General features: G+C 40.3%; 1 protein-coding gene across 2 annotated transcripts in view; it reads left to right on the top strand.

The window, feature by feature from the left end:
- SARNP (SAP domain containing ribonucleoprotein) overlaps nucleotides 1-24,331 on the top strand; it is a 137,746-nt gene that overhangs the window by 112,306 nt on the left and 1,109 nt on the right. For both annotated transcript variants that reach the window (XM_077483439.1, XM_077483438.1), the window contains one exon: nucleotides 10,212-10,295. In XM_077483439.1, coding sequence (XP_077339565.1) covers nucleotides 10,212-10,295 — 84 coding nt within the window. The remainder of the gene's footprint in view (nucleotides 1-10,211; nucleotides 10,296-24,331) is intronic.

The raw sequence follows: 24,331 nt of genomic DNA, 5'->3' as shown, positions 1-24,331 counted from the left end.
GATTTTTAAAGGCTTGGTTATTTAAAAATAAATAGCAAACATGTTATACTTCTCTCCTCTGTGCAGTTGGTTTTGCACAAAGCAGCCTGGATCCTCCTCTTCTTGGGTCCCTCTTTGCTGTTCCTGGCCTCTCCCTCCTTTTGAGTGCCCTCCTTAGCCAGCAGCTCTCTATGAGGGCACCCAAGCCAATCTGTGTATCCATTAAGATACAGAGCCCCGACCTGGCCCCGCCCCTGATTGGCTGACTGACTTTGACAGCCGCGGGAGTCAATGGCACCGCTGCTGTGTCTCACCCAATCAAGGGTAGTGTCCCAGACGGTTTAGACATTTGTGGATATCTCTGGAGTGAGAAGGGACTCGGGTAAGTAATTAGGAGGTGCTGTGGAGGCTGCTACACATATATAATGCATTAAGATAAAAAAAAACCTTCTGCCTTTATAACTCCTATAAGTGGTTAAACTGCCCTCATTTACAGACAGAAGTTAATTTTTGTTCTAAAAGAAGGAAATGTTACAATGGTAATCTTTTATCTTGCCCGAGCAATGTTGTGATAAAATTGGCAATCTTCCTGTTTTTTTTTTTTTTTCTTCATCTTTTTTGATAGCTGTCGGCTTGAGCAGCGAACGCTCTGCACTGAATCTAAGAAATGCTGTGTTAAGATCGCTTGGGGGGTTGATTTGCGATCTCGATTCTTTAACGATCGTGCAGCTCTAATATAAAGCTGAATAAAAATCTTTAAAGCAAATCGAAATATGTACAGATTCAGAAACCTTTTGATTCTCTGTGGACACAATATACTGTATAAAAGCCTGTGTGAACAGAACACATATGGAACATGCAAGAAGCCTACCTGCTTTATTACCAAATTCATAATACAAGCGCCCACTTGTATTTTGAATTTGGTTTGAATACCTAATATTCTGCAAGGGAAAAAAAAAAAAGGCCATTGCTTGGATGACTGAGGTGAATACAACTGCACCTCATTCACTTAGCATTCACTAAGTAAATATGTGATTTATTGCTTTGACACAATGGGAGAATTTACTAAACCACATCCTACAATTTTGAATCGTGAGGCTGAAACTCAATTTAAAAAAGGCACATGTATATGGGAAGAATGTTCAGTTGTTTAACTCCATGTTTTAACTCCATATTTGAATGGAAAAGTTTAATAAGCTATGCGACTGACAGTGGAATACTTGTTGGTGGGTATGGTGGTTGCAGCACCTCAGACTGTTGATCTCCTGTATTTTTATTTATTGGTCCCTATGTCTCTGGTGTTCGACCTGCAGCCTGGGGGCATATGCAGCGCTTTTGTACATTTTCTGCAGCCCTTTGGGCCCTTGCAGGCACTAATCTGTGTTTCCCAATTGCTTTGTTATAGTGGGTATTTCTAGCATCCTCATGTAATATGTCTTCAGTTTATGGCTGTTTCCAGAAGCATGTCTTTAGCAACTCCTATAACGCATTCAGTTTCTGATCATATCTGCAATCTCTGACCATCTCGTTTGGCTACTGTATATATTCCATGTTGGCTGTTTCTGGTCTCTGACCTTTTTTTTTTTTAATTATTATTCTTATTGAATTTTGTGTGGCCATTTGGTAATGTAGGGGGCTGCACTTGAGGCCCACCACATCAAGAGAGTTGACCACCACTGCCCTAGGGTTTGATGGAAAAGTACCGAAACCAAACACCTTCCACATTACACTAGTAAAAAAACGGACCTTCCCTAGAACTACAGAACAAATAAAAATGTATTACACAGTTGACAAAAGTTGGTTACAATGCCTTCTTTTTGGAAACCATGAGTCCCCTTCTATGGTTACATAGTATTGCATAGTTACATAGTTAGTAAGGTTGAATAAAGACACCAGTCCATCCAGTTCAACTTGAGTGAGTGTCTACAATTGTCCTTATCCCTGTACATTGCACACTCACATTGGTCCCTACCCACAAGAAGCCCACAATCCAAGGTCCCCATTCATATACTAGGGCCAATTTTTTTGGACAGAAGCCAATTAACCTACCTGCAAGTCTTTGGAGTGTGGGAGGAAACCAGAGTACCCAGAGGAAACCCACGCAGGCACAGGGAGAACATGCAAACAGGCAGGTAGTGTCATGGTTGGGATTTGAACCAGTGACCCTTCTTACTGCTAGGCGAGAGTGCTAACCACTACACCACTGTGCCGCCCTAAATGGTTAACTGTGGAACTTTTACCCGGTAGAGGTTATGGAAGTTGCAGTATTTTAAAGGCTACGTTTTTACCTTTAGAAGAATGTTACATCCATATTTAGGGTGTGCTTCCAGCTGCTGTCTAAGCCTATGTTACACCGTCAGAACCTATTAACATTTTGACCCCTGGAGCATTTTGCAGGCGCTGTAGCGCTAAAAATAGTGCATGCAAAATGCCCTAAAACAGCTGCTCCATTCACTCCAGTGTGAACGCCCTCGGGCTTTCACACTGGAGTGGTGCACTGGCAGGGCGTCAGTAAAAGTCCTGCCAGCAGCTTCTTTGGAGCAGCGAAGGAGCAGTGAACTCACTGCTGCTCCCCATTGAAATCCATAGGGCAGCACTGCGGATACACCGGTCCAGCAGCATTTTGCAGGCGGATTTATCCCCTTTTCAGCTGCTAGCATGGGGTTCAAACCGCCCCGCTAATGGTCGAATAGCGCCGCTAAAAATAGCGCCACTTTACCACTGACGCCCGTGATGGCTTAGTGTGAAAGGGGTCTTGGTGTTTTGTGGCAGTGTGCACATGAACTAGGAGATGCCAAAAGGAAACAAAAGCGCCGCCAGACTAAGTGCATCATTTTTTTTTTTTTTCCTTTTTGGTCTCTACAGAGTTGTTGTCTGAAGCTGTTATCTTCAGTCTATAGACCAGGGATATGCAATTAGCGGACTTCCAGCTGTTGCTAAACTACAAGTCCCATCATGCCTCTGGCTTTGGGTGTCATGCTTGTGGCTGTCAGAGTATTGCTATGCCTCGTGGGACTTGTAGTTCTGCAACAGCTGGAGGTCCGCTAATTGCATATCCCGGCTGCAGACACTACAACAGCGCACAAACAGAAGAACAAAAGTCACAGATGATGATTACTTGTGATTTTTATGTAAGTTAGATTTTTTTTTTCTTGAAATGGTAAACAATTAAAACCGTTTTAAGTGGGGCTCCCATTTTAGAATCTTTTTTTAGGAGGATACATAGGGTTCATCAGTCTGGGGTGTATTGTGGCCACCTAACATATCAGGACTTCTGTCAGCTTATGATCCGTACTCTCTAATACTTGTATTATTACATTATTTAACTTTTATTGTATTTGAATATTTTGACATTGGTCAGGTATCTTCTATAGATGCACTAAACATTGTAAAGATGCGAATGAATCTCATGATTCAGAGGAAAGTGTTAACAACTCTTACCCTGAGAATGAACTTGGCCTAACCTTTTCAGCAATCAAGTGCTTCCTAATTTTCATCCTCTAGATATTGTCTCACTGTATTACTTGTTTGTAGTTTGATTTCAAGTGGGTTAATTACTGTTTTTTAAGAGCACGGAGAATGGGGAGGGTTGAGTGAGTGTAAATAAAGTAATCCAAACGAGTCTAATCTAACCACAGGGAGACTTCCTTAATTTGTCGGGTCTCGTGGTTGGTGGTATAAAGGCACTGAGTTGGTATATACCACGGCAGGGGGAGGAAAGCAACAGGAATTTTGAATCTCTGCCATGCTGCATATTCCTTGGGCCAAGATGTCGCCACTCCCTATTGAGTAGGTCAGAAAGATGGTTCAGCTGTCTGTGAAGTCCTGCATGTAATTGCAGAAGTTCTGTTCAGAAATACTTTAACTTGCTCCAAGACCAGCATTCATCTCCAAACAGGCAGAGGCGTTCCCGTGTACAGTATATTTTCGCACAGACATTAAAGGAAGTGTGTTCTGTGCATATCAATTAATCTCCTATGCCAATATATACATTTCAATACAAAGTTTATTTCCAACATAGCCATCATTTAAGGTATTTAAAATTCAGCAACTTGGTCTTAATGATTTGTAAATGGATGGCAAAACAAGGCTGCAAATTGCGATCTGATGCTCTAAATATAAGTGTGAATCCAAGACCACTGATTACAGTATATGCCAATTAAAGAGAGACAGTTCTCACTCTTGTACAATAATCTGAATCAATATCTGTATAGACAAAATGTACTATATATTACGTTCCCTTATTTAGCTTTACTTGTTTTTTTTGCTTTCTTTCAACTCCTGAAAATGCAAAATCCATTAAACAGAGCCATGTAGTTAAAGAATATGTAAACCCAACATTTCATATTCTTGATATGTGCCTGCTGTACCATGTACTTGTATAAAAAAAAAAAAAAAGTATCCTGTTTGTATTGTTTCCTTTGTGTGAAATCCATGGTGCTTCTGTCGATCCTGTTAATTTTTTTTTTTAGCACACTGGTCATGAGAGCACAGCATGGTCAGTTTTCTAGCAGTGCTGAGAACTCGGTCTGCTCTGCTTCTGATCCGACTTGTCCTGAAATGCTCCCTCTGCACAGTCATTCACTGGGAAGATCCATGTTCTGCTGTTTCTCCTCCTCCCAGCTCTCTGAGCTGCTTATGCAGCTGAGAACAGAGGTTATGTGATCACTTATTAAAAAAAAGGGTGGGGGGGAGGTATTGACCATGTGTTTTTTTAAATGTATATCTCACGTGTCTGTGAACAGCAATTTTCAAGTCTTGCCACAGATTAGAGCTGCACAATTAATCATCAAGAATAGTTATCGCCATCTTGACTAAAGTGTTTCTCACAATTCTTTATATGCAAAGAATTCTCTCTGCTCTTCTAAAGCCACAGCCCTCAAAAGAAAGGAAGAGAAAAACTGGGCAGTCTGCCAAGAATCAAAACATTCTTTATCAGTTGCACTTAAGTATAAACATTGTAACAATTTGTCAATGGAATAGACTTTGTGTGTAAGTGAAAAAAGTTTAACCACTTAAAGCGGGAGTCCACCGGGACTCCGGGTTTTTTTTTTTTTTTTTTTTTTTTTTTTTTTTTTTAAGCCAGCAGCTACAAATACTGCAGCTGCTGACTTTTAAAATAGTGACACTTACCCGCCCAGCGCGCCCGCGATGTCGGCACCCGAAGCCGATCGCTAGGTCGTCTGTCGGGTCCTGCCGCCGCTATCTTGGGTATGGGAATCAGGAAATGGAGCCTTTCGGCTTCATTTCCCGGTTCCCTACTGCGCATGCGCAAATTGCGCTGCGCAATAAGGACGCTCCCCGCTGCCTCTGGGAGCTGTGTGTTTCCCAGCAGGCAGCGGGGCACTTGCGGGAAGGGGCGGGCACTTGCGGAAAGGGGCGTAAGTTACGCCCCTTTCCGCAGAGAGCTGTCCCGGAAGTGGGTGCAGTTACCTGGATTATCCAGGTAACTGCACCCCCCTCCCCCCTGAAAGGTGCCGATTGTGGCACCGGAGGGGGGGAGGGTTCCGATGAGCGGAAGGTCCACTTTAGGGTGGACCTCCGCTTTAAACACTAAGGGTCCTTTCACACGGGGCAGATCAGTGCTGATCCGCCCCGTGGATATCCGCTTGCTCATCGGGGATCGCCGGAGCGATCTCTGCTGAGAAGGAAGATGACAGGTCCGTCTTTGCACACTGTGCAGGGACGGACCTGTCACAGCACCGCTCTCCCCTATGGGAGATCGGGTGACGACGGACCGCAGTGTCCGTCGTCATCCGATGACGGATGGAAAAATAGCTTTTTCCTCTGTCACACTTTTTCGGATCGGAGCAGGTTGGAGGTCAGCGGACATGTCACTGCTGACATCCGACACTCCATAGACCTCTATGGAGCATCCGTTCAGGTCCGCCTGTAAAACTGACAGGCGAACCTGAACGGATCGTCTGTGTGAAAGGGGCCTAAGCCTTTTTCCGACATTTGTTGGTTTCAAGTTAAAATCATTTTTTTTTGTTTGCTAGAAAATTACTTGGACCCCCCCCCCCCCCCAAACTATCTATCTATCTATCTATCTATCTATCTAAATATATATATATTTTTTTTTTGTAGACTCCCTAGAGAATATAATGGTGGTTGTTGCAATATTTTATGTCACACTGTATTTGCACAGCAGTTTTTCAAATGCAATTTTTTGCCCTGTATTTGGCTCCATCCAGCTTCCCTGTCCGTGCTGAAGAAAAGCATCTCCACAACATGATGCTGCTCCCACCATGTTTCATGGGTTCAGGGTGATGTGCAGTATTTTCTGCCACAGTTTTTTTTTTTTTTCTTTTTTGGACAATAAAGTTCAAATTTGATCTGACCAGAGCACTTTCTTCCACGTTTGCTCTGTCCCCCATATGGCTTCTCGCAAACTGCAAATGGGACTACTTATGGCTTTTTTTTTTTCTTTTCAACAATGGCTTTCTTCTTGCCACTTTTCCATAAAGGTTGACAGATTCTCCCACCTGAGCCGTGGATCTCTGCAGCTCCCCCAGGGCTACCATGGGTCACTTGGCTGCTTCTCTGATTAATGCTCTCCTTGCCCGGCCTTTCCATTTAGGTGGATGGCCATGTCTTGGTAGGTTTGCAGGTGTGCCATACTCTTTCCATTTTTCGGCTTATGGATTGAACAGGGCTCTGTGAGATGTTTAAAGCTTTGAGTATTTTTTAATACCTAACCTTGCTTTAAACATCTCCACAACTTTATCCCTGATCTGGCTTGTATGTTTCTTGGCCTTCATGGATGCTGTTTGTTCACTAAGGTTCTCTAAAAAAACATCTGAGGGCTTCATAGAACAGCTGTATTTATACTGAGATTAAATTACACATAGGTGGATTATATTTGCTAATTAGGGGACTTCTGAAAGCAATTGGTTCCACTAGATTTTAGTTAGTGGTATCAGAGTAAAGTATTTGTAAATATATTTGTAAAAAAAATGTGTAAAACCATTTATCATTTTCCTTCCACTTCACAATTATGTGCCACTTTGTGTTGGTCTGTCAGATAAAATCACAATAAAATACATTTACGTTTTTGGTTGTAACATGACGTGGAAAATTTCAAGGGATACGAATACTTTTTTCAAGGCACTGTATATTAGCATTCTGTATTAATATCTTGCCCTATATTGAGTCCCAGATGTCTTAGGGACTTAAGCTAATACTTCAACTGTGCTGAAGTCTGAAAAGTAAACTCAGTTTCCATTAGTCTGAGATCTATGTAATTAACTGCATCCAGATTCCAAACCACACTTGGCATGCGTTCTTCACAGCGCCTTTTCTGGGTAAGGCGTTTGCTTGCCGCATCCACAGATTAAAAAGATTCCAAGTCAGGTTAACCACTTGCCGACCACCACACGCCAATTTACATCGTCAGAATGGCACAGGTGCGCAAAAGGGCGTACCCATACATCCTTCCGTATTTTCCAAATATCGGGCATGCGTGCCTGCGGTTCCCGCTGACTCTGTTTGCCGACGATTACAAGGAGGATAGGCAGAACAGGGAGATGTAAACAAGCCATTTCCCTGTTCTGCCTAGCAACGTGACAGGGGAATACTACTCCCAGTGATCAGGAGCAGTGATCTTTCATATTCTAGTTGTCCCACCCCCCAGTTAGACTACACTGAGGAAACACATTTATCCCCTTGATCTCCTCCTCGTGTTTAACCCCTTCCCTGCCAGTGACATTTATACAGTAATCAGTGGCTATTTTTAGCTTTGATCGCTGTATAAATGTCAACGGTCCCAAAATAGTGTCAAGTGTCCATTCTGTCCGCCGCAATATCGCAGTCCTGATAAAAATCGTAGATGCCCACCATTACTAGTAAAAATGGAAAAAAAAATAATAAAAATGCCATAAATCTATCCTCTATTTTGTAGCTGCTATAACTTTTGCGTAAACCAATCAATATACACTTATTGCATTTTTTAATTTATTTTTTAACCAAAAATATGTAGAAGATGCAAAAAATTAAAACCGCAAAGGTGCTCAAATGCCACCAAAAGAAAGCTCTATTTGTGGGAAAAATGTGTCAATTTTGTTTGGGTACACTGTCTCACGACCGCGCATTTGTCGGCTAAAGTGGCACAGTGCCGTATCACAAAAAATGCTCTGGTCAGATGGGGTAAATCCTTCCGGGGCTGAAGTGGTTAACTTTTTTTTTTTTTTTTTTTTTTGTGACTTTTTAAAAATGAATGTCTTAAGGCATTGCAAAACTCTTTGTATCCAGTTACAAATTAAAAATTTTCTCTATAAAAAAGACCCTTCCGATGATATTGAACAATTTTGCGCCTTTTTTTTCCTTAAAAGATCTTGTGCGGATTTATCAATTTAAATATTTGCTCTGATTTCTAGTTATGCATGGAAATCATCTACTCTTTACCACCACCTTTTTTTTTCTTTTCTTTAATTGAAGTTGTTGTAAATGCTTTTGAATGATAAAACATACATTCTTGTGGGAAAACGTATATATTTCGATGCATAATTTTGTAATTTGAAGTTTTTTTTTTTTATATATTACCAATAACCATTTAAGTAATTTCAGTTACCTATCCATGATTTCATACTGACAGGGCACAATGCTAGACGTTCTAAAACCATGGCTGGCTCGTGTTGCATTCGATATCCATAGATCTTTATTATCATCGTCCTCTATTTATTTATTTTTTTCTTTCCTGCAAAGCTGCATCCCCGTGTTTGCTGGACTTTGTATAATATAGTTGTATTCACAATGTCTTATAACTGCTGATCTTTGTTTTTTCTTTTTCCTAATTTACCCAATTTATCTCTGCCACCATGTGCTCACATTTTCACTTCTTTGATCTTTTTTTTTTTTTTTTAATCTTTTTCTTATTACATATGAAAACCTACTTCTATGTAGGTCAGATTTAAAGTAAGACAAAAAAAGGAAAATACGCCATCTGACACTTAACATGTAGGAGGTCACTAACAGCTGCTTGGTGCCCGTGGGTGCACTTGAGCATGGCCTGGTGCAGAAACAAACCTAGGGAGAGGTTTGATAAATGCCTTGCCTGATGGCTTTTGGATAGGGGTAATTTAGCTCAGATGGGCTCCAGCAGCCCATGAATCAAAAGCTGTCAGCATAAGGCTAAAGATAGAGTGAGGAGCATTGTATGTGTGCCTCCTTGTGACCCTTGCTGGCCTAGAGGTCAAGTGGGCTAGATATTTCTGAAGAGTTGATTTAGTTCAATAGTCAGTGGTGCTTTTCTGGCAGTTGGGGAAAATTCACAGGAGGTGTGCTAATTCAACTTGAAATTTTACAATTTATATAGCTTATAAACCTAATGACATTTTGCTCTTCCATTAACCCTCACAGTAGTGCTAAGGATTCCTTCTTGATCCTAAATGATCATTGATGTGTCCTTTTGTAGCAGCTGTTTTGAAAACAACTATTTCTTGTCTATTAAAAAAACAAATGAGACAATTGACCGTTATACTGTTTTATTTTTTTTTTAAATGCACAAACTTCGCTTTAATTTTTTTACATGGATAATATTTTAATCCTTTTATTATTTTTCTGCAAGTACTTAAAACCTTACCATCATTTGGTGACTACCTTACAGTGTTTAAAGTTTTTATGTTTATAAATCAGTGAAACCAGAATCGTTTTTTCAGGTTGCCTACCCAGCAATTTTAGAAGAGAAGGTCAGCGGTGGCAACCTACATCTATTCCTTTCATGGCATATTTCATTTAAGGGTAGTGACCAAACCTAGGCTAATGAAACATTACTGTTTCCTGGTTTTGCAAAGCTTATCCCTTCATTTCACTAGGCCCATTGTATTTTTCTGAATTTTTTTACAAATTTAAGGGGAAGGATCTGCTTGCACATAGGCTCTAGCTATAAGCTAAGTGTGTGTCGGCCACTGAGTACACGAGTACACTTTTTATGGACTCTTTCTTCAGCTTTCCACTCAGGAAAAACCATGAACCTTGGTTACTACATGAACCTTCAGCTTGCCCACCACATGCAACTGCAGTTGGCGAAGTAGTATTTCACTCCACACTGAATCACTTTAAGGAAATTATGAAGGCAATGTATGCAAATATATTAAGTCTTTTGAAACCTGATTTGAATCACTCTTTATTATTGTATTGGAATATATGTATACAGTATATAATGTATGTAGTATATGTATAGGAAAATTAATCCCCCCCCCCCCCCCCACCCACTTTTTTTTTAACCCATACAGACTGAAGATGATGAAAAGCTGAAGAAAAGGAAGGAACGTTTTGGTATAGTAACAAACTCTGCATCCATTTCCGAGGATTCTGAGGTATGTATGCTTAAAATGCGTTTTTTTTTTTTTAAAGGGTTTTTTTTTGCCACTCTTTTTCCACCTCTTGTCCCTCTATGCCAGTGATGGTGAACCTTGGCACCCCAGATCTTTTGGAACTAAATTACCCATGATGCTCAGGCACTCTGCAGTGTAGTTTTAGAATTTCAAGGGAAATGTAGTTCCAAAACTGGGGTGCCAAGGTTTGCCATCACTGCTCTATGACAACCTGATCAGACGCATAAATAAAATCATTGTAAAAATTGTCAGTAATTATGAGCACTATCCTTTATGGACACAACATTTTACAATTATGACCAGTTTACGTGCAGAAATTGCAGCTTATAACTATAACTAAAGGAAACAGGAAAAAATTGCAGGGTTTCTTATATGCAGTTACTGGCTAGAAAGTCGGCTAAGTTTTTAAAAACATTGCTTTCTGTTATGATTCCTTAGTTTTCAAAATTGTATTTTACATGCATTTTGTGATCATATTTAATTAAACCTTTACTTTAACCCTTTTGCTTCCAGAACATTATTTGCAATTTTTTTGCACACATGTTTAAAAAAAATTTTTAGTAGTGAAGATTACATAAAACACCCTAACTCTTATGTAATCCTAGAGAATAAAATTTTGGTAATTCAAATTTTTAATGTTACAAAATATTACCGGAAACGACTAGCTACAGTAAAAAATACACTTTATAAAGATCATTTTAGGGCACACAAACGCAATATATTACCCAATTGTTTGGTAAAATATAAAAGATGAGGTTGCAATGAGACAATAGAGAAATGGCAACAAACTTCAGTACCCTATATTTTTCATGGGTGGCAATTTAAAAGCCCCCTATAGGTGATCAGTTTAGCGTTACTGAGGAGGTTTGGTGCTAGCAATATTGCTCTGTGGCATGTGTGGTAATATGTAACGTGTATCACAATGGCTGTTTTAATGTGCATGCCCCCCTTTATGCATATGTGTGTATCTGAGGGAAGACTCTGAAACATTTTTATTTTTGGAGGGGTGGTATGTGCTTTAGTGCAACATATTTTTTTTTTTTTAATTCAATCACAGAAATGTTGCATTACTGAATGTAATGCAATGCAGATCGCATTGCAATACATTTTTACCCAGACACGCTAGCCAGGGACACTGACAGGCAGACCCAGCGATTACAATTATGCTGCTTTCCAGGTCAGCAACAAGGAGGGGAGGAGAGTGGACGTGTGTGGAAGCAATCCGTAACCGACAGCAATTGGGTGGTAGCGCAATGCCCGAAAGCTTCCATCTGACAGGCGCAGGAGTCTGCTTATCAGGTCCCTCAAGACGTAACAGCGAAAGGGTTAAAGCAATATTAGTCATTTTCTAGCAAAACAATGTAGATGTTTTTATATATGTGAGGAGTGTCAGAGTTGGGCTGAAGTGGTTAAAAAAACAAAACCTAGGAAAATGTGTACCTATTGCATAGATTGGGACAAACTAAAAGGGAAAAAGAAAAAAAATCCAAACATACACTTTAAGCTATTGAAGACTTTACTTTCTACCGATATGTGAGCTTTAAATTTCTCCCATGTACTAGATCTCATGTGGCTAGTGATGGCTTTTGCACAGTGCTAAATCACGATTTGTAGCAGGTGCCAGTTTGAGTGCATCACCTCATTCAAGCATTCAAAGAAGCTAAACTGAATTCAGCAGGTGTTATTTTCACTTCACTAAATCCTTGTTTTATAAATCTGATTACATGTTTTTATAGTTTAGTAAGTTCCTAGTGTTGAATTTCTAAAGCCAATTTGTAAACTTGTATGTCGCACAAATATATTTTGAGGCACTACATGGTTTCCTTAATACTTTGTTGCCTTGCACGGGCAGTAAAAACACAGCTGGAAGTAGATGATGTGTTTGTAATGTAACTCATGCAGTGGCTTGTAAAACTGGAATGTGAGGTCAAATATGCAATGTTGCTGGATTTTGGTTACCTTGCTAAAAAATGAGGGCTTCTGTCAGAAGTGTGAACTCTATGCCACAGAGACCAGGAGCCCTCCTAACAGCCTCGGATGGGGGAAGGCTGGCCAATTAGTCCTTATCGTGGGTCAAAGGGCACCTAAGTGGGAGCTGCTAAGAGTGGGGGAAGTGAGAACAGGAAGCAGTGTCCATAAAGCGCTGTATGCCAGCTGTGTAATACTTTATTGAGCTTCTTTACTGCGGCTTTCACATGGTCTGTAATACTTAATGAAGTGGTGGCGTTTTTTTTTATTCTGTACACTTAAATATCTCCAGAGCGGACTTTCACTACATGGGTATCTAATATACAGTACACTCTTATTTTATTTTGTTATAAAATTGAAGTGCAAGCAAACATTTCAACTTTTTACAGCATAAACTGGAGCCTTTTTACATCCGTTCCAGCTTGAGTGGCGTTTACATTCCCTACCAAACTCTTAAAAGGGCTCACATTTAAGGTGGCCATGGACATGGCTCTCACCTAGAAAATGGTGTCCTGTAACCAAACCCACATCATTCCTTCAAATAGGATATATATATATATATATATATATATATATATATATATATATATATATATATATAGTAAGGTGCTCCTCTACCTTATGCATGTATTAGAGGGGAGTGTATGGTTTATGATATGTCTGTCAATCTCCGCACGCGGCGACTGTTCCTCCACTCTGAAGCATTTATCATTATTGGGTTTTATTCTGATTTTATATTTTAGGCTGTTTTCACTCTGCTCCGTTGCTAGAATGGGGTAAATGCTGCCCTGTTAGCACCAAAAAAAAATTGCATGGCATTTCATAGGATGAATGGCTCTGCAATTTATTTTTTAATATAAATACCCCCCCAAGTGTGCTTTGCAGTTACATTAAGGAAAAATGATGCTGTAGACATGCGGGACTGTGCCTCAGTTTGCAGCAGAAACAAGGGCATAAGCGCACCATGTCCAAGGACCAACCCAAGGACTAATGCTTTGTACACACGAATGGAATTCCGGCCAGAAAAAGACAGATGAGAGCTTTTCATCGGAAAATGCGACCGTGTGTATGCTCCATCGGAATTTAGCTGTCCGAATTTCCGCCAGCCAAAAATTGATAGCATGTTCTCAATTTTCCCGATGGAAAAACTTTCTATTGGTAATTCCGATCGTGTGTATGCAATTCCGATCAAAAACCAAAAATCACGCATGCTCAGAGTCAACTACGAGACAGTGGCTACTGGCTATTGAACTTCCTTTTTCTAGTCACGCCGTACGTGTTGTACGTCACCGCGTTATAAATGATCGCAATTTGATGTGACCGTGTGTAGGCAAGACAGCTTGAGCCGAATTCCGTCGGGAAAACCATCAGAGCTTTTTCCGACGAGAATTCCGATCGTGTGTACGTGGCATTAGGCTGCTTTCACACTGCTCTGTTGCAAAAACATTGTAAAAATGCATATGTGCATTTTACACCTGTGAAAAAGAGGAGATGTGACTCAAGCGCAACCAAAAGTGCATTTTTGCTGCGTTTGAAGCTATTTCCATTTTGTTTTGTTTTTTTGGGAAGGTGCACCTTTTTTTTTTTTTTTTTTACCGCACCAAACATGCAGCAACTGACTGGTGTGAAGAGCTCTATAGTATTTAATGGTCATGAATTTTTCTTCCACTTTTGGCAATAACAGAAGAAAAACATCACTGTAAAAGGGGCCATGGTTTAGTAATAAGGATGAGCTCAGGCGTGTTCGCAAACAGAACGTGCAGAGCCCGCCAGGATGTCGGCACTGCGGAGCGCTAATCATAAGCGGTGAGACATTTCCCGATGCACGGCTGCAGAGATCGGGAAATGTCTCTCTGCCTGTGATTAGCTTCCTGGCGGGCTCTGCATGTGCTGTTTGAAAACACGCCTGAGCTCATCCTTATTTCGTAACAATACAAGTGTTGCACATAACATTTTAGCATTGCTCCCATATATTGGAAAATGCATGACTTGACTTTTACAGACACCTCTTGTGCCATTAAAGCTGAAGTGTCATTCTAGATGAGCTTGATGTCCATCTGGACCTGCTTCTTTGACACCCATTAGTGACTGTCAGTAGCTGAGCAGAAACCGTCTCAATTCCCTTCTATTATATGCAGAGGTTTCTTTGCAAAGTGTAATAATGCTCTGTAAGTTTGACACCTGGTTAGATCTGTTAATTTAGTAAGAGCCTTTGTTGCACATTTTACATATCTGAAACTTTCTTTTACTTCAGTAACAAATATGGACTCTAATAAACATTGATCAGAAGCCGCAACACACTTCATCGTCCAAAAAAAATCCAGCCCTGCACTCTTAATTACAATACAGTTTGGTGAGCTAATGTAAGGGCTTAATTTATTTAAAAAAAAAAATTGCAGAGCTTTTCATCCTATGAAACTACATGCATATTTATTTGTTCTATACAATTTGTAGCAAAACTGAATGTTAAGCTATTTTCTCTCCAGATCAGATTGTATTCTTCATACCAAATAGAATCTGGGACTTAAATTTCGGCTTTGGAACAAAGATTTTTACAATCGCTAATCTTTATATTCCAAACCATGATAATATAACGGCAATAACTCTGTACCTTCACCTTCTGACAGAATTTGCAGAAGGCACCTTCCTTGTAGGAGGAGATTTTAATTTGGTGCTAGAACCTCAGCTAGATAACACTTCTAAGCGATCAAATATTTCTTACAGCCATCTGAGGGTCCTTGGAAAATAGTTGTTTGGACACAGAATACTCGATCTTAGGCGTATCTTAAATCCTAGAAATCGCAATTATACATATTACTCATCAGCCCACCAATCTTCTTGCAGGTTAGACTACCTTTTTGCGGGACCTCATATACTGGAATGGAATCCCTCTCTAGAGATCAGGTCCTTTATTTGGTCGGATCACTTTTTTTCTTTCTTTTTTTTGACACTATGCCCTACACAGACTCCGTGCACTGTCTGGTCCTGGCGTCTAAATGAAACTCTTATGTCAGACTCTGTTTGTCATGAGGCAATTGTGGTAGCGATACAAAACTTTATTGCTGACCCATGAGCATGATGAGAAGCTCTGAAGGTGGTGCTGCGAGGATTGTCTCTCCAACATTCCACCTCAAAAAAAGAAAGATCTACAACTATACAAGATACTCTGTCCAAGTTTTGTTCTAGAGAATTCACATAACTCCCTGTCTCCAGAGCTATTGGCTGATATATCCTTAACCAGCTCATCACTTTTGCAGTTATTATAGGTCTAACATAGCAGTGGTCAACATGCTTATGCTTTAGGAAGATACCGGTATAGAAATAAGCCTGGGAGACCACTTGCTTCGTCTCTACACCCTTCATACCAAGTATTACGTTGCCATCAGGGGAAATCACTTCAGACCCAAACACTCCCCAACAAGCCTTCTGTGACTATTTCACAGCTTTGTACATCCTTGCTCTGCCATAGTCTCCTGTAGACTTAAACTCTTCTAGTCACCACATACCGAAATATGTATAGAAAATTGACATTCCAAAAAGGGATGAGGATAGTGGGAATTCTTTAGACTCTCCTTCACAGTCTGGTAAAAGTCTCAGCCCTGATGGATTCACATCTAACTTCTATAAGACTACGGAATATATAACACAGTTTGTGCTCCAGGTGTTTAATACAATTAAAGGGAAAACACTGCGCTATAGTTTGTGAAAAAATGGCCACAACAGCAGCCAACACCAAAAACAAACAAAGTTCCACAAGTAAAATAGTAAAAACAGTGTAGCGCTTCAATAATAATAAATGTGATCAACATGAATTATAGAAATAATAATATGACAAAAATCGCATAAATATAAATGCCTAGAGATAAAAGTCCAACATCAGGCGCTCATTCCACTATGTAGCTGGCATAGGGGTGACCAAACCGTCAGAGGAGGAAAATAGTTGCACTAGGCGAATGTATTCATGTGGATCTGCTTGACTGTAAACATCAGAGAAAAGTAGATAAATACTTCTTACCGGAACAGTTGGACTCACACAGTCATATGACGGTTGAGTCTAGAAGGCTTGAGGTCACAATCTGGGACCAAGGAGTGTAAGGAGGGAGGTCTGTTGAGCTGATGGAAGAGCTCCGGGCGGTTGTAGGCCCAATGATGGATCCTTTCAGATGGAACGTCAGGGTTGTTTGTAATCAAGCTCAGACGCAGCCCGTTGTGCCAATACTCCAATCTCCCCCGAATGGGGAGGGGGATGTTGTGAAGTTTTAAACCAAAAGAACGGAGAAAAAAAGAAAAAAAGGCTCCACATGGTGCGGGTCAAACGGTATAAAAAATGTTGGTTTATTGAAGTCAAAAGATAATTAATGACTTAGTGATCACATAAAAAATAAAATGAAATTAAAAGCAATGTGGGGTGCCAACAGCTTGCCCAACGCGTTTCGACATATGTGTCTTCAACAGGGGCATGTTGGAGCCCACCACATTGCTAACAAATATATAAAGAATGAGAAAGAGGTTCCACCTACCAAGAGGCGGGGAATCCGATCTCAGACAGCCTCTTAAAGATACAGTGAACAGTTTAGTCAGATCAGAATAAGCCTGTTCAGACACAATAAGCAACTACAAATAACATCTAAAAATGTCACTCATACAGACTGTTAAATTGGTATTGATAACAATAAAATCTAAAAAATATATAAAAAATATGCCACCATGCTCACGCATGGATAGCACTAAATAGATTGCATTGTTCGTAACCTCATCAGGTATATAGATGCAGGATGATTCAATTCACATATAAAGCATATACAGAGAACACATCCAGCACTGATACAAAAAGATCAGACATGCGTTATTAAATATACATAAATTACATTGTACCTTCACCTGAAAGTACTAGTTTGCATTTGCATTATTCATAGCCTCATCAGACGCATAAATGCAGGAAGATTCAATGCACATATAAAGCGTGTACAAAAACACATCCAGCTCTAGTACAAAGAAATCAGACATGTATTGTTAATTATACATAGGCTGCATTGTACCATCACATGAAAGGACTAGTTTATATTTGTGTTAAGTCATAGATGGAGCTGTGGAGGTCTCAGTAATAATGTCTGATAGAGATCTGTCATTATGTAATTTGGATGTCTCTTACTTGTTGTACTAGCAGTGTGTAACCTGGAGATATGCATGAGTAACCATGGAGACAATTCATACGTGCTGATCAGTCTTTTTGAGTTCGGATCAGATGATCAAAAGTGTCATGACGTGCAATAACACAGGAAAGGCTCCACCAATCACTCAGTGTATATGTCATGTGACTAGATGTGGGAGTGGTTGAAAAGGGCTCACATCTATAGAGCAAGGGCGTGTATGTTTACACATCATTATGCAGGAATGTAAGGAAGGGGGGACATTCAAGGCTTGGCGCCAATTTCTCCATATTGTGCGTTCCACGCTGCGGATCAAAACGAGCAGCGTGAGAACGTATCAAGTGCGTGACGACGGAGTGGGGCGTGTATGTGTGAGCGTCACGGGTTGCGTCATTATGCAGAGGTATGAAGGGGGCGTGTAAACGTGAACGTCACGCACTACATCGCTCCACAAAAGTATAGGAAAGGGAGAGGCGTCTGAACCTGGCGCCATTTCCCACGTGGTGAACGTCACACGCCACAAGGCGTGGCGAGCAGCAGAAGGGCCGATCCGAGAGTACGTCACTCTGCACATGCGCCATGACTAGTGACGTAATTACGTCACGTCATGCGCAGTGATAGATCCAGGGCTAATTAAAACCAAGGTAATCACGGGGAATGTAGAAGGTGTGGCAACATCACGTCACGTCCACTAATAGGGCCCGACGCAACCATGACAACCACAAAAGCGTCATGGCACTTGGGATTGAAAAGATACCACAAGTAAAGGGACGCAAATACAAAAACAAAACAAGAAAGAAGTAAAAGAAAAAATAGACATCACTCCATAGTCAGAATATACATCTTACTCAGGAGATTTTACAACTGATAACCAAAAGGTAGTGTCTAATAAAAATATATAGGGAATAGTGGCATGGGTCAAATGCAGTGCATACAAATTGCGCACGCATTGACCTGAAAAATCTTGAGGTGCCTGAAACCCAGGGGTGAGCTTAGAATATGATAAATATGGCATATTCTCAACTAATGCCAAAAGTAAAACTAAAAATTGGTGAAAAAGTAAGTTTGTCAAGGGGTGTCCGTCCCCAATCCCACGTGATCTAGAAAAAATGCATAATAATCGCATATATCTAGATTCAGGCAAGGGACAGAGATTTGAAAAGAGGGCATGTGAAAGGAAAAATAAAATGGGAATGCAAAGTGTATAGGGTAGATTGAACATTGTGTCACAGAGAACACAGACTGAGGAATGAATAAAAAAGTATAACTTGAGTACCCTAAAAATAAATGTTGGGTATATTGGTGTGTAAAAGCCAAAAAAAGGGAATGAAGAAATAATAAAGATATGGATCAAAATAAATAACAGAGATAATATGAGGCACTAATAATCCATAGTAAGATAAATTAGGCCTGATTAATAAAGCTATTGATGTCCCAGTCTGTATTCATGCCGAAGGGGGAGTAGCACCTCAATTCATAAATCCAAAATGTCTCGAGGCGCGAAACCCCCCTCAGGCATGAATCGCCTCTCCAGTTTGGGACAAATTTGTCAAATTTGTCAATGACTTGAAAGCGGGTACCGGTGTTTAATAGCATATCTGCCACCAATAGGGGTTCCCTTCTCAAACACTTGAGGCTCATATAACACTACCCCCTAAACTGGATAAGGATCTAAGGCTTTGTTCCAGTTATCGCCTTATATCTTTAATTGCAACAGGCCTGGTTGGGTTTGTTCAGGGGAGAGAAACCTGCAATAACACGCTTAAATCCTTATTGCTTCTTGATTATGTCCAATTGGCAAAACTATCAGCTTGCCTTCTCTCTGATGCAGAGAAGGCATTGATCGTGTTAGCTGGTACTTTTTTGGAACAAACTTTGGGGCAGATAGGACTTGGACCAGTTTTGTTACAAAAAATTATGGCACTCTGTTAACCAAGTGCCAAAATATCGATCAACCAATCATTGTATCTGAGTTTTTCAATCCAAAATGATACTCTTCAGGGTTGTCCACTGTCTAGGTTAGTGAACTGGTTTCACCATTTTCATCTTAATGGGTTCATATAGAGCAGTTGATTGCCCACTATGATCTCCTGGTGCTTCCCTGGTTGGATATTTCTGACCGTGGTTCACTCTCTTCTTCATCCTTCCTTACAGTGCACTTACTGCATGTGTGGAATAATTTGCAAGTTGAATTGGGACTCTTCCCCAAAAGTGGGACTGATGACTCCCTTGTTTGGTAATCCACGGTTTCCCCCGGTGGTGACGCAGACACCTTTTCTGTCATGGAGCAAGGAATCCACCCGCCAAATATCCTTTGTCGGGTTACTCTTCCACTGCTGTCAGAACTGATTCCTACACAACAGCAATCAATTACACATTAGCTGGAATATCGGAAACTATTGTCCTTTTCTATCCTCCTTCTCTTTAAGAGATGTATTTAATAGAGAACCGGATACCTTTGCATCCTTTCTTTTATAGGATACTATTCCAGACCATATTCTCTCTGCGGTTTATAGGGTGGTTCTTGTAAAACTTCACCCTCATCTTTCGGGATTCACAAATAAATGGATTCAGACTTAAATGTCCAAATTAAATCAGAGGAGTGGGAGAAAGTGTTTACCCTTACCCATTGTATGTCACTAGCAACTAAGGCACATGAAACAAATTTCAAGCTTCTCTCCCGTTGGTACAGATGCCTGACTCTGCTTCGTCAGATATACCAAAATGTCACAGATCTATGTTGGCGCTGCCAGTCCGCCAAAGGTTCACTGCTGCATATCTGGTGGGAATGTCCACATGTCTATGATTGAAAAAAAGGCCTCCTTAGACATTGGTTGACGGCAGCAAGAGCAGTCATGCTGTGCCATTGGCGAACGGCACATGCTCCTCCTCTGAGTGGATTATCAAGATTGACCATATTGAGAGGATGGATACACTCCTGTCAAATGAATCAGACACATATGAACAATGTTGTCAAATCTGGCTCCCTTGGAAATTTCCCAGGGAATCCCCCAAAATGAAAAAAATATCTACGGGTGGTCTGTAAGTCCTGAACTCTGTTTAGCGCTGGGATGAGTAAGTTGAGTGCCCTCCCCTGGTCACTTTATTTTTTATTTATACATATTTTCTTTTTTGCATTGTTCTGTCATGTTTTGTCTGGTCTAGTCTTGTTCTGTTTTGTCTGTCATGTGTCCTACACCCCTGTGGGAGTTGAAGATGGGGAGTAGTAAACTATAGACTATAATCTTGTTGTAATATGGCCACAATATCCTGGGGTTAAATAATGAGTAGTGCAGTATACCGTTCTACACTTCCCCTTATAATTTAGAGGTCTCTGTAATGCAAGACCTTCCCCAATAGTATTTTGTAATTAATCTGTCGTATTTGGGTAAGGGTTCCTGTGGGATTTTTACATGTTTATATGTTTCATGTTCTATATTATATACACTTTTATAATGCAACATGTCTTTCTTTGGTATGTGGGCACTACCTTTTGTTGTACAATTTTATATGGAAATATTTTTAATAAAATCAAAGTAAGAGGAAAAAAAAAATAATTAGGTGAAATACTGTATATTGGCCACTAGATGGAGCTGGCAGTCATAGAAAATACTTTTTTCTGTTATTGTCAGCACCATCTAGTGGCCGTAATAAGGGATTTTTTTTTTAGATTCATTCTATTCTGTATGAAAAAAGCAACTTTTAAATGAATCTATTAATGTTGGTTTTTGCTGCCCCATTCACAGAACAAATTTTACATGCGGTTTCATAGGATAAATAGCTATGCAATTTTTCTTTTTTTATGACCATCACCCGAAGTGTGCAGCTTTGCTGCATTAACCACTTGCCGTTGGCAGGCCGTCATATGACGGCCTCGAATTTTGCGGTGGTATATCTGAATGATACCTGAGGCTACAGGTATCATTCAGATATCGGCATTTTTTGGTGGAGATTCCCTTCATAGGGGCTGTTCCACCACTTGATCATTCTTACGGATGGCGAAAGGGGACGTCCCCCGCCCTACGGTGCTTCTACCTACCGATGGATCCGCCAGACCCAGATGTCCACCATAGAGATTTCCGGCAGACCAGATGGTTCACGGAGTCTCTACGATCGTCGGAGGCTGGCCGCGATGTTATGACGTCACGCCCGGCCTCTGCATTCAAAAAACCGGCACTGCCTTGGCTGGGAAGCCAGGATCTTTTTTGATTTAAGACTTCCCAGCCTAGAGGTCTTATTGACCCCATATCTCACTGTAAATATGTTCTGTCATATTCCTATTACAAGGGATATTTACATTCCTTGTAATAGGAATAAAAGTGATCAAAATTTTATTTTTTTAAGTGTCAAAATAAAAATTGGGTAAAATTAACAATAAAAATAAACTTTTTTTTAAAGCACCTTTGTCCCCGTGTGCTCGCACGCAGAAGCGAACGCATAAGTCCCGCCCACATATGAAAACTGTGTTCAAACTACACTTGTCAGGTATTACCGGGAACATTAGAGTGAGAGAAATAATTCTAACCCTAGACCACCTCTGTAAGTCAAAACATGTAACCAGTAAAATTTTTTAAAGCATCGCCTATGGGGATTTTTAAGTACCGAAGTTTGGCGCCATTCCACGAGCGTGTGCAATTTTGAAGCATCACATGTTGGGTAAAGCATGAAACTTTTTTTTTTTTTTTACACGTTTGAAAAATTAATGCGCAAATACCATGCGAGATAAAGTTGCAATGACCGCCATTGTATTCTCTAGGGTTTCTGCTAAAAAAAAAAAAAACATATATAATGTTTGGGAGTTCTCTGTAATTTTATAGCAAAAAAATGATTTTTGCATGTAGGAGTGACATGTCAGAATTGACCTGGATGTGAAGTGGTTGAAGTAAACTGATGCTGTAGACATGCAAGACTGTGCCTCAGTTTGCAGCAGAAGCAAATGCAGAGTGACTGTGCAGAGAAGCACCATGTCCAAGGACAAAGGCTGCGTCAAGTTGCACGGTTATAAAAATGTGGTAAATAAGCATATTTGCCACATTTCCAGTGAATCCAAAATGCAGCATGCATGACTTAACTGATTCCCGTCCAGACTATAACAAGATGACACCGCCAGGAACCTCTTGTAGATCCGGGCAGGCGTCTTATGACCACCTCCTCGATCGCGTTCCACAGAGGTACACTCTGTCATTGGCTACGTCCACAGGGCACAGCTGATGACCACTGTACCTGCTCACTGCCTGTACCATGTGACTGCTGTAACCCATCACAGCAGGTCACATGATAGTTGTAAACAATGGATGGCTTAATTTCAAGCCATCCATTGTATACAATTGTGTTGCTAGCTGTGATTGGTCAGTATGATCACATGGTACAGACTGGGCCAATCGCAGCTCATCTGTGATTTAGCTCTGGCTAATCACAACAAAACAAACTGAATCGATTTTTAATTCAGTAAAATGCTTGCATAGAGTAATGAAATTCATAGATATATGCAAACCTAATGTGTAAAAAACAAAACAAAAAACTGATCACTTCCCCAGAGTAGTACAATGTTACCGTGGTAACATTATTATATTGCTCTGGTCAAAATGTGTTAAAAAAAAAAAAAAATCAATCCTGATCACCACCACACCCATGTTATGATGACCCTGTACTGCACTGGTGACGGTATTTAAAAAAAAAAAAAAAAATTACATCTTCAAAAATCTTGCCATGCCTCTTAAATACCTTGCACTGTCTACTGTTCCGGTAGGAACGCCTTTGGGATGAATTAGAGCAGAGATTGAGAGCCAGGCCTTCTCGTCCAACATCAGTGGCTGACCTCACAAATGCACTTCTGGAAGAATGTTCAAACTTTCCCATAGACACGCCTAAACCTTGTGGACAGCCTTCCCAGAAGAGTTGAAGTTGTTATAGCTGCAAAGGGTGGGACAGCTTAATATTGAACCCTATGTACTAAGACTGGGAATGCCATTAAAGTTCATAAGGCAGGTGTCACAATACTTTTAGTAACATAGTGTATGCGGATTTGGGTTATTTTCAACAAAGAAATGTAGCAGAATACATTTTGGCCAAATTTAATTTAGAAAGATTTGCAAAAAATGTTTTTAACAAAAATGTGTTTGTTTTATTTTTTGCTAAAATTTAGCAAAAAAAGCAGTGGTGATTAAATACCACCAAAAGAAATCTATATTTGTGTGATTAAAATTATAAATGTCATATGGGTACAGTGTTGCACGACCGTACAATTGTCATTCAAAGTGTGCGAGCTGAAAATTGGCCTGGGCAGGAAGGGGGTAAAAGTGCCTGGTATTGAAGTGGTTAAAATTGCAATTGACCCACAATTGACTGGTGTAAAGACTTCCATAGGATTTATTGGTCATGCATTTTTCTTCCGCTTTTGGTAAGGCAAAACCGATCAGTGTGGAAGGACGTAGGCGTCTGTCTCCATTTTGTTCCATTATATGAACTGAAACCTGCACAACACGGTACATTAAAACGTAGTGATCGTGCCCTGTTTTACTTAAATGACCACATTTATACTCTGTCAGAGTTCTGTTGTTCACATGCATCAATATGAGGATAATATCTGCTATTAGAGGAATCATGGGAGTACTAGTCTTCAGCACAGGCGTCTGTGCTTCTCTATGGCGGTTCTCTTCACCACAGCATATGTACCAGACTATATGTGCACAATTTAGCTCCAGAATGTGTCCATTCTGGCCATGCCATTCAGAGAGAGAAAAGTGTCATTTGCCAGTTATACCTATAGATTCCCAATTAGGGTCATTGCTCAGGCTGTCTTGGGAAGGTGAAGTGTTTAGTAAGTTAGTTAAAGTGCACTCCTCTTTAACCACTTGCCTACCAGGCACTTACACCCCCTTCCTGCCCACGCCATTTTTC

Source organism: Lithobates pipiens, unplaced genomic scaffold, assembly GCF_037356315.1.
Source record: "Lithobates pipiens isolate NorthernLeopardFrog02 unplaced genomic scaffold, aLitPip1_a1.2 Scaffold_16, whole genome shotgun sequence".
Taxonomy (NCBI): domain Eukaryota; kingdom Metazoa; phylum Chordata; class Amphibia; order Anura; family Ranidae; genus Lithobates; species Lithobates pipiens.
Note: the sequence above shows the minus strand (reverse complement) of the source record. Positions and strands in the feature narration are given on the sequence as shown.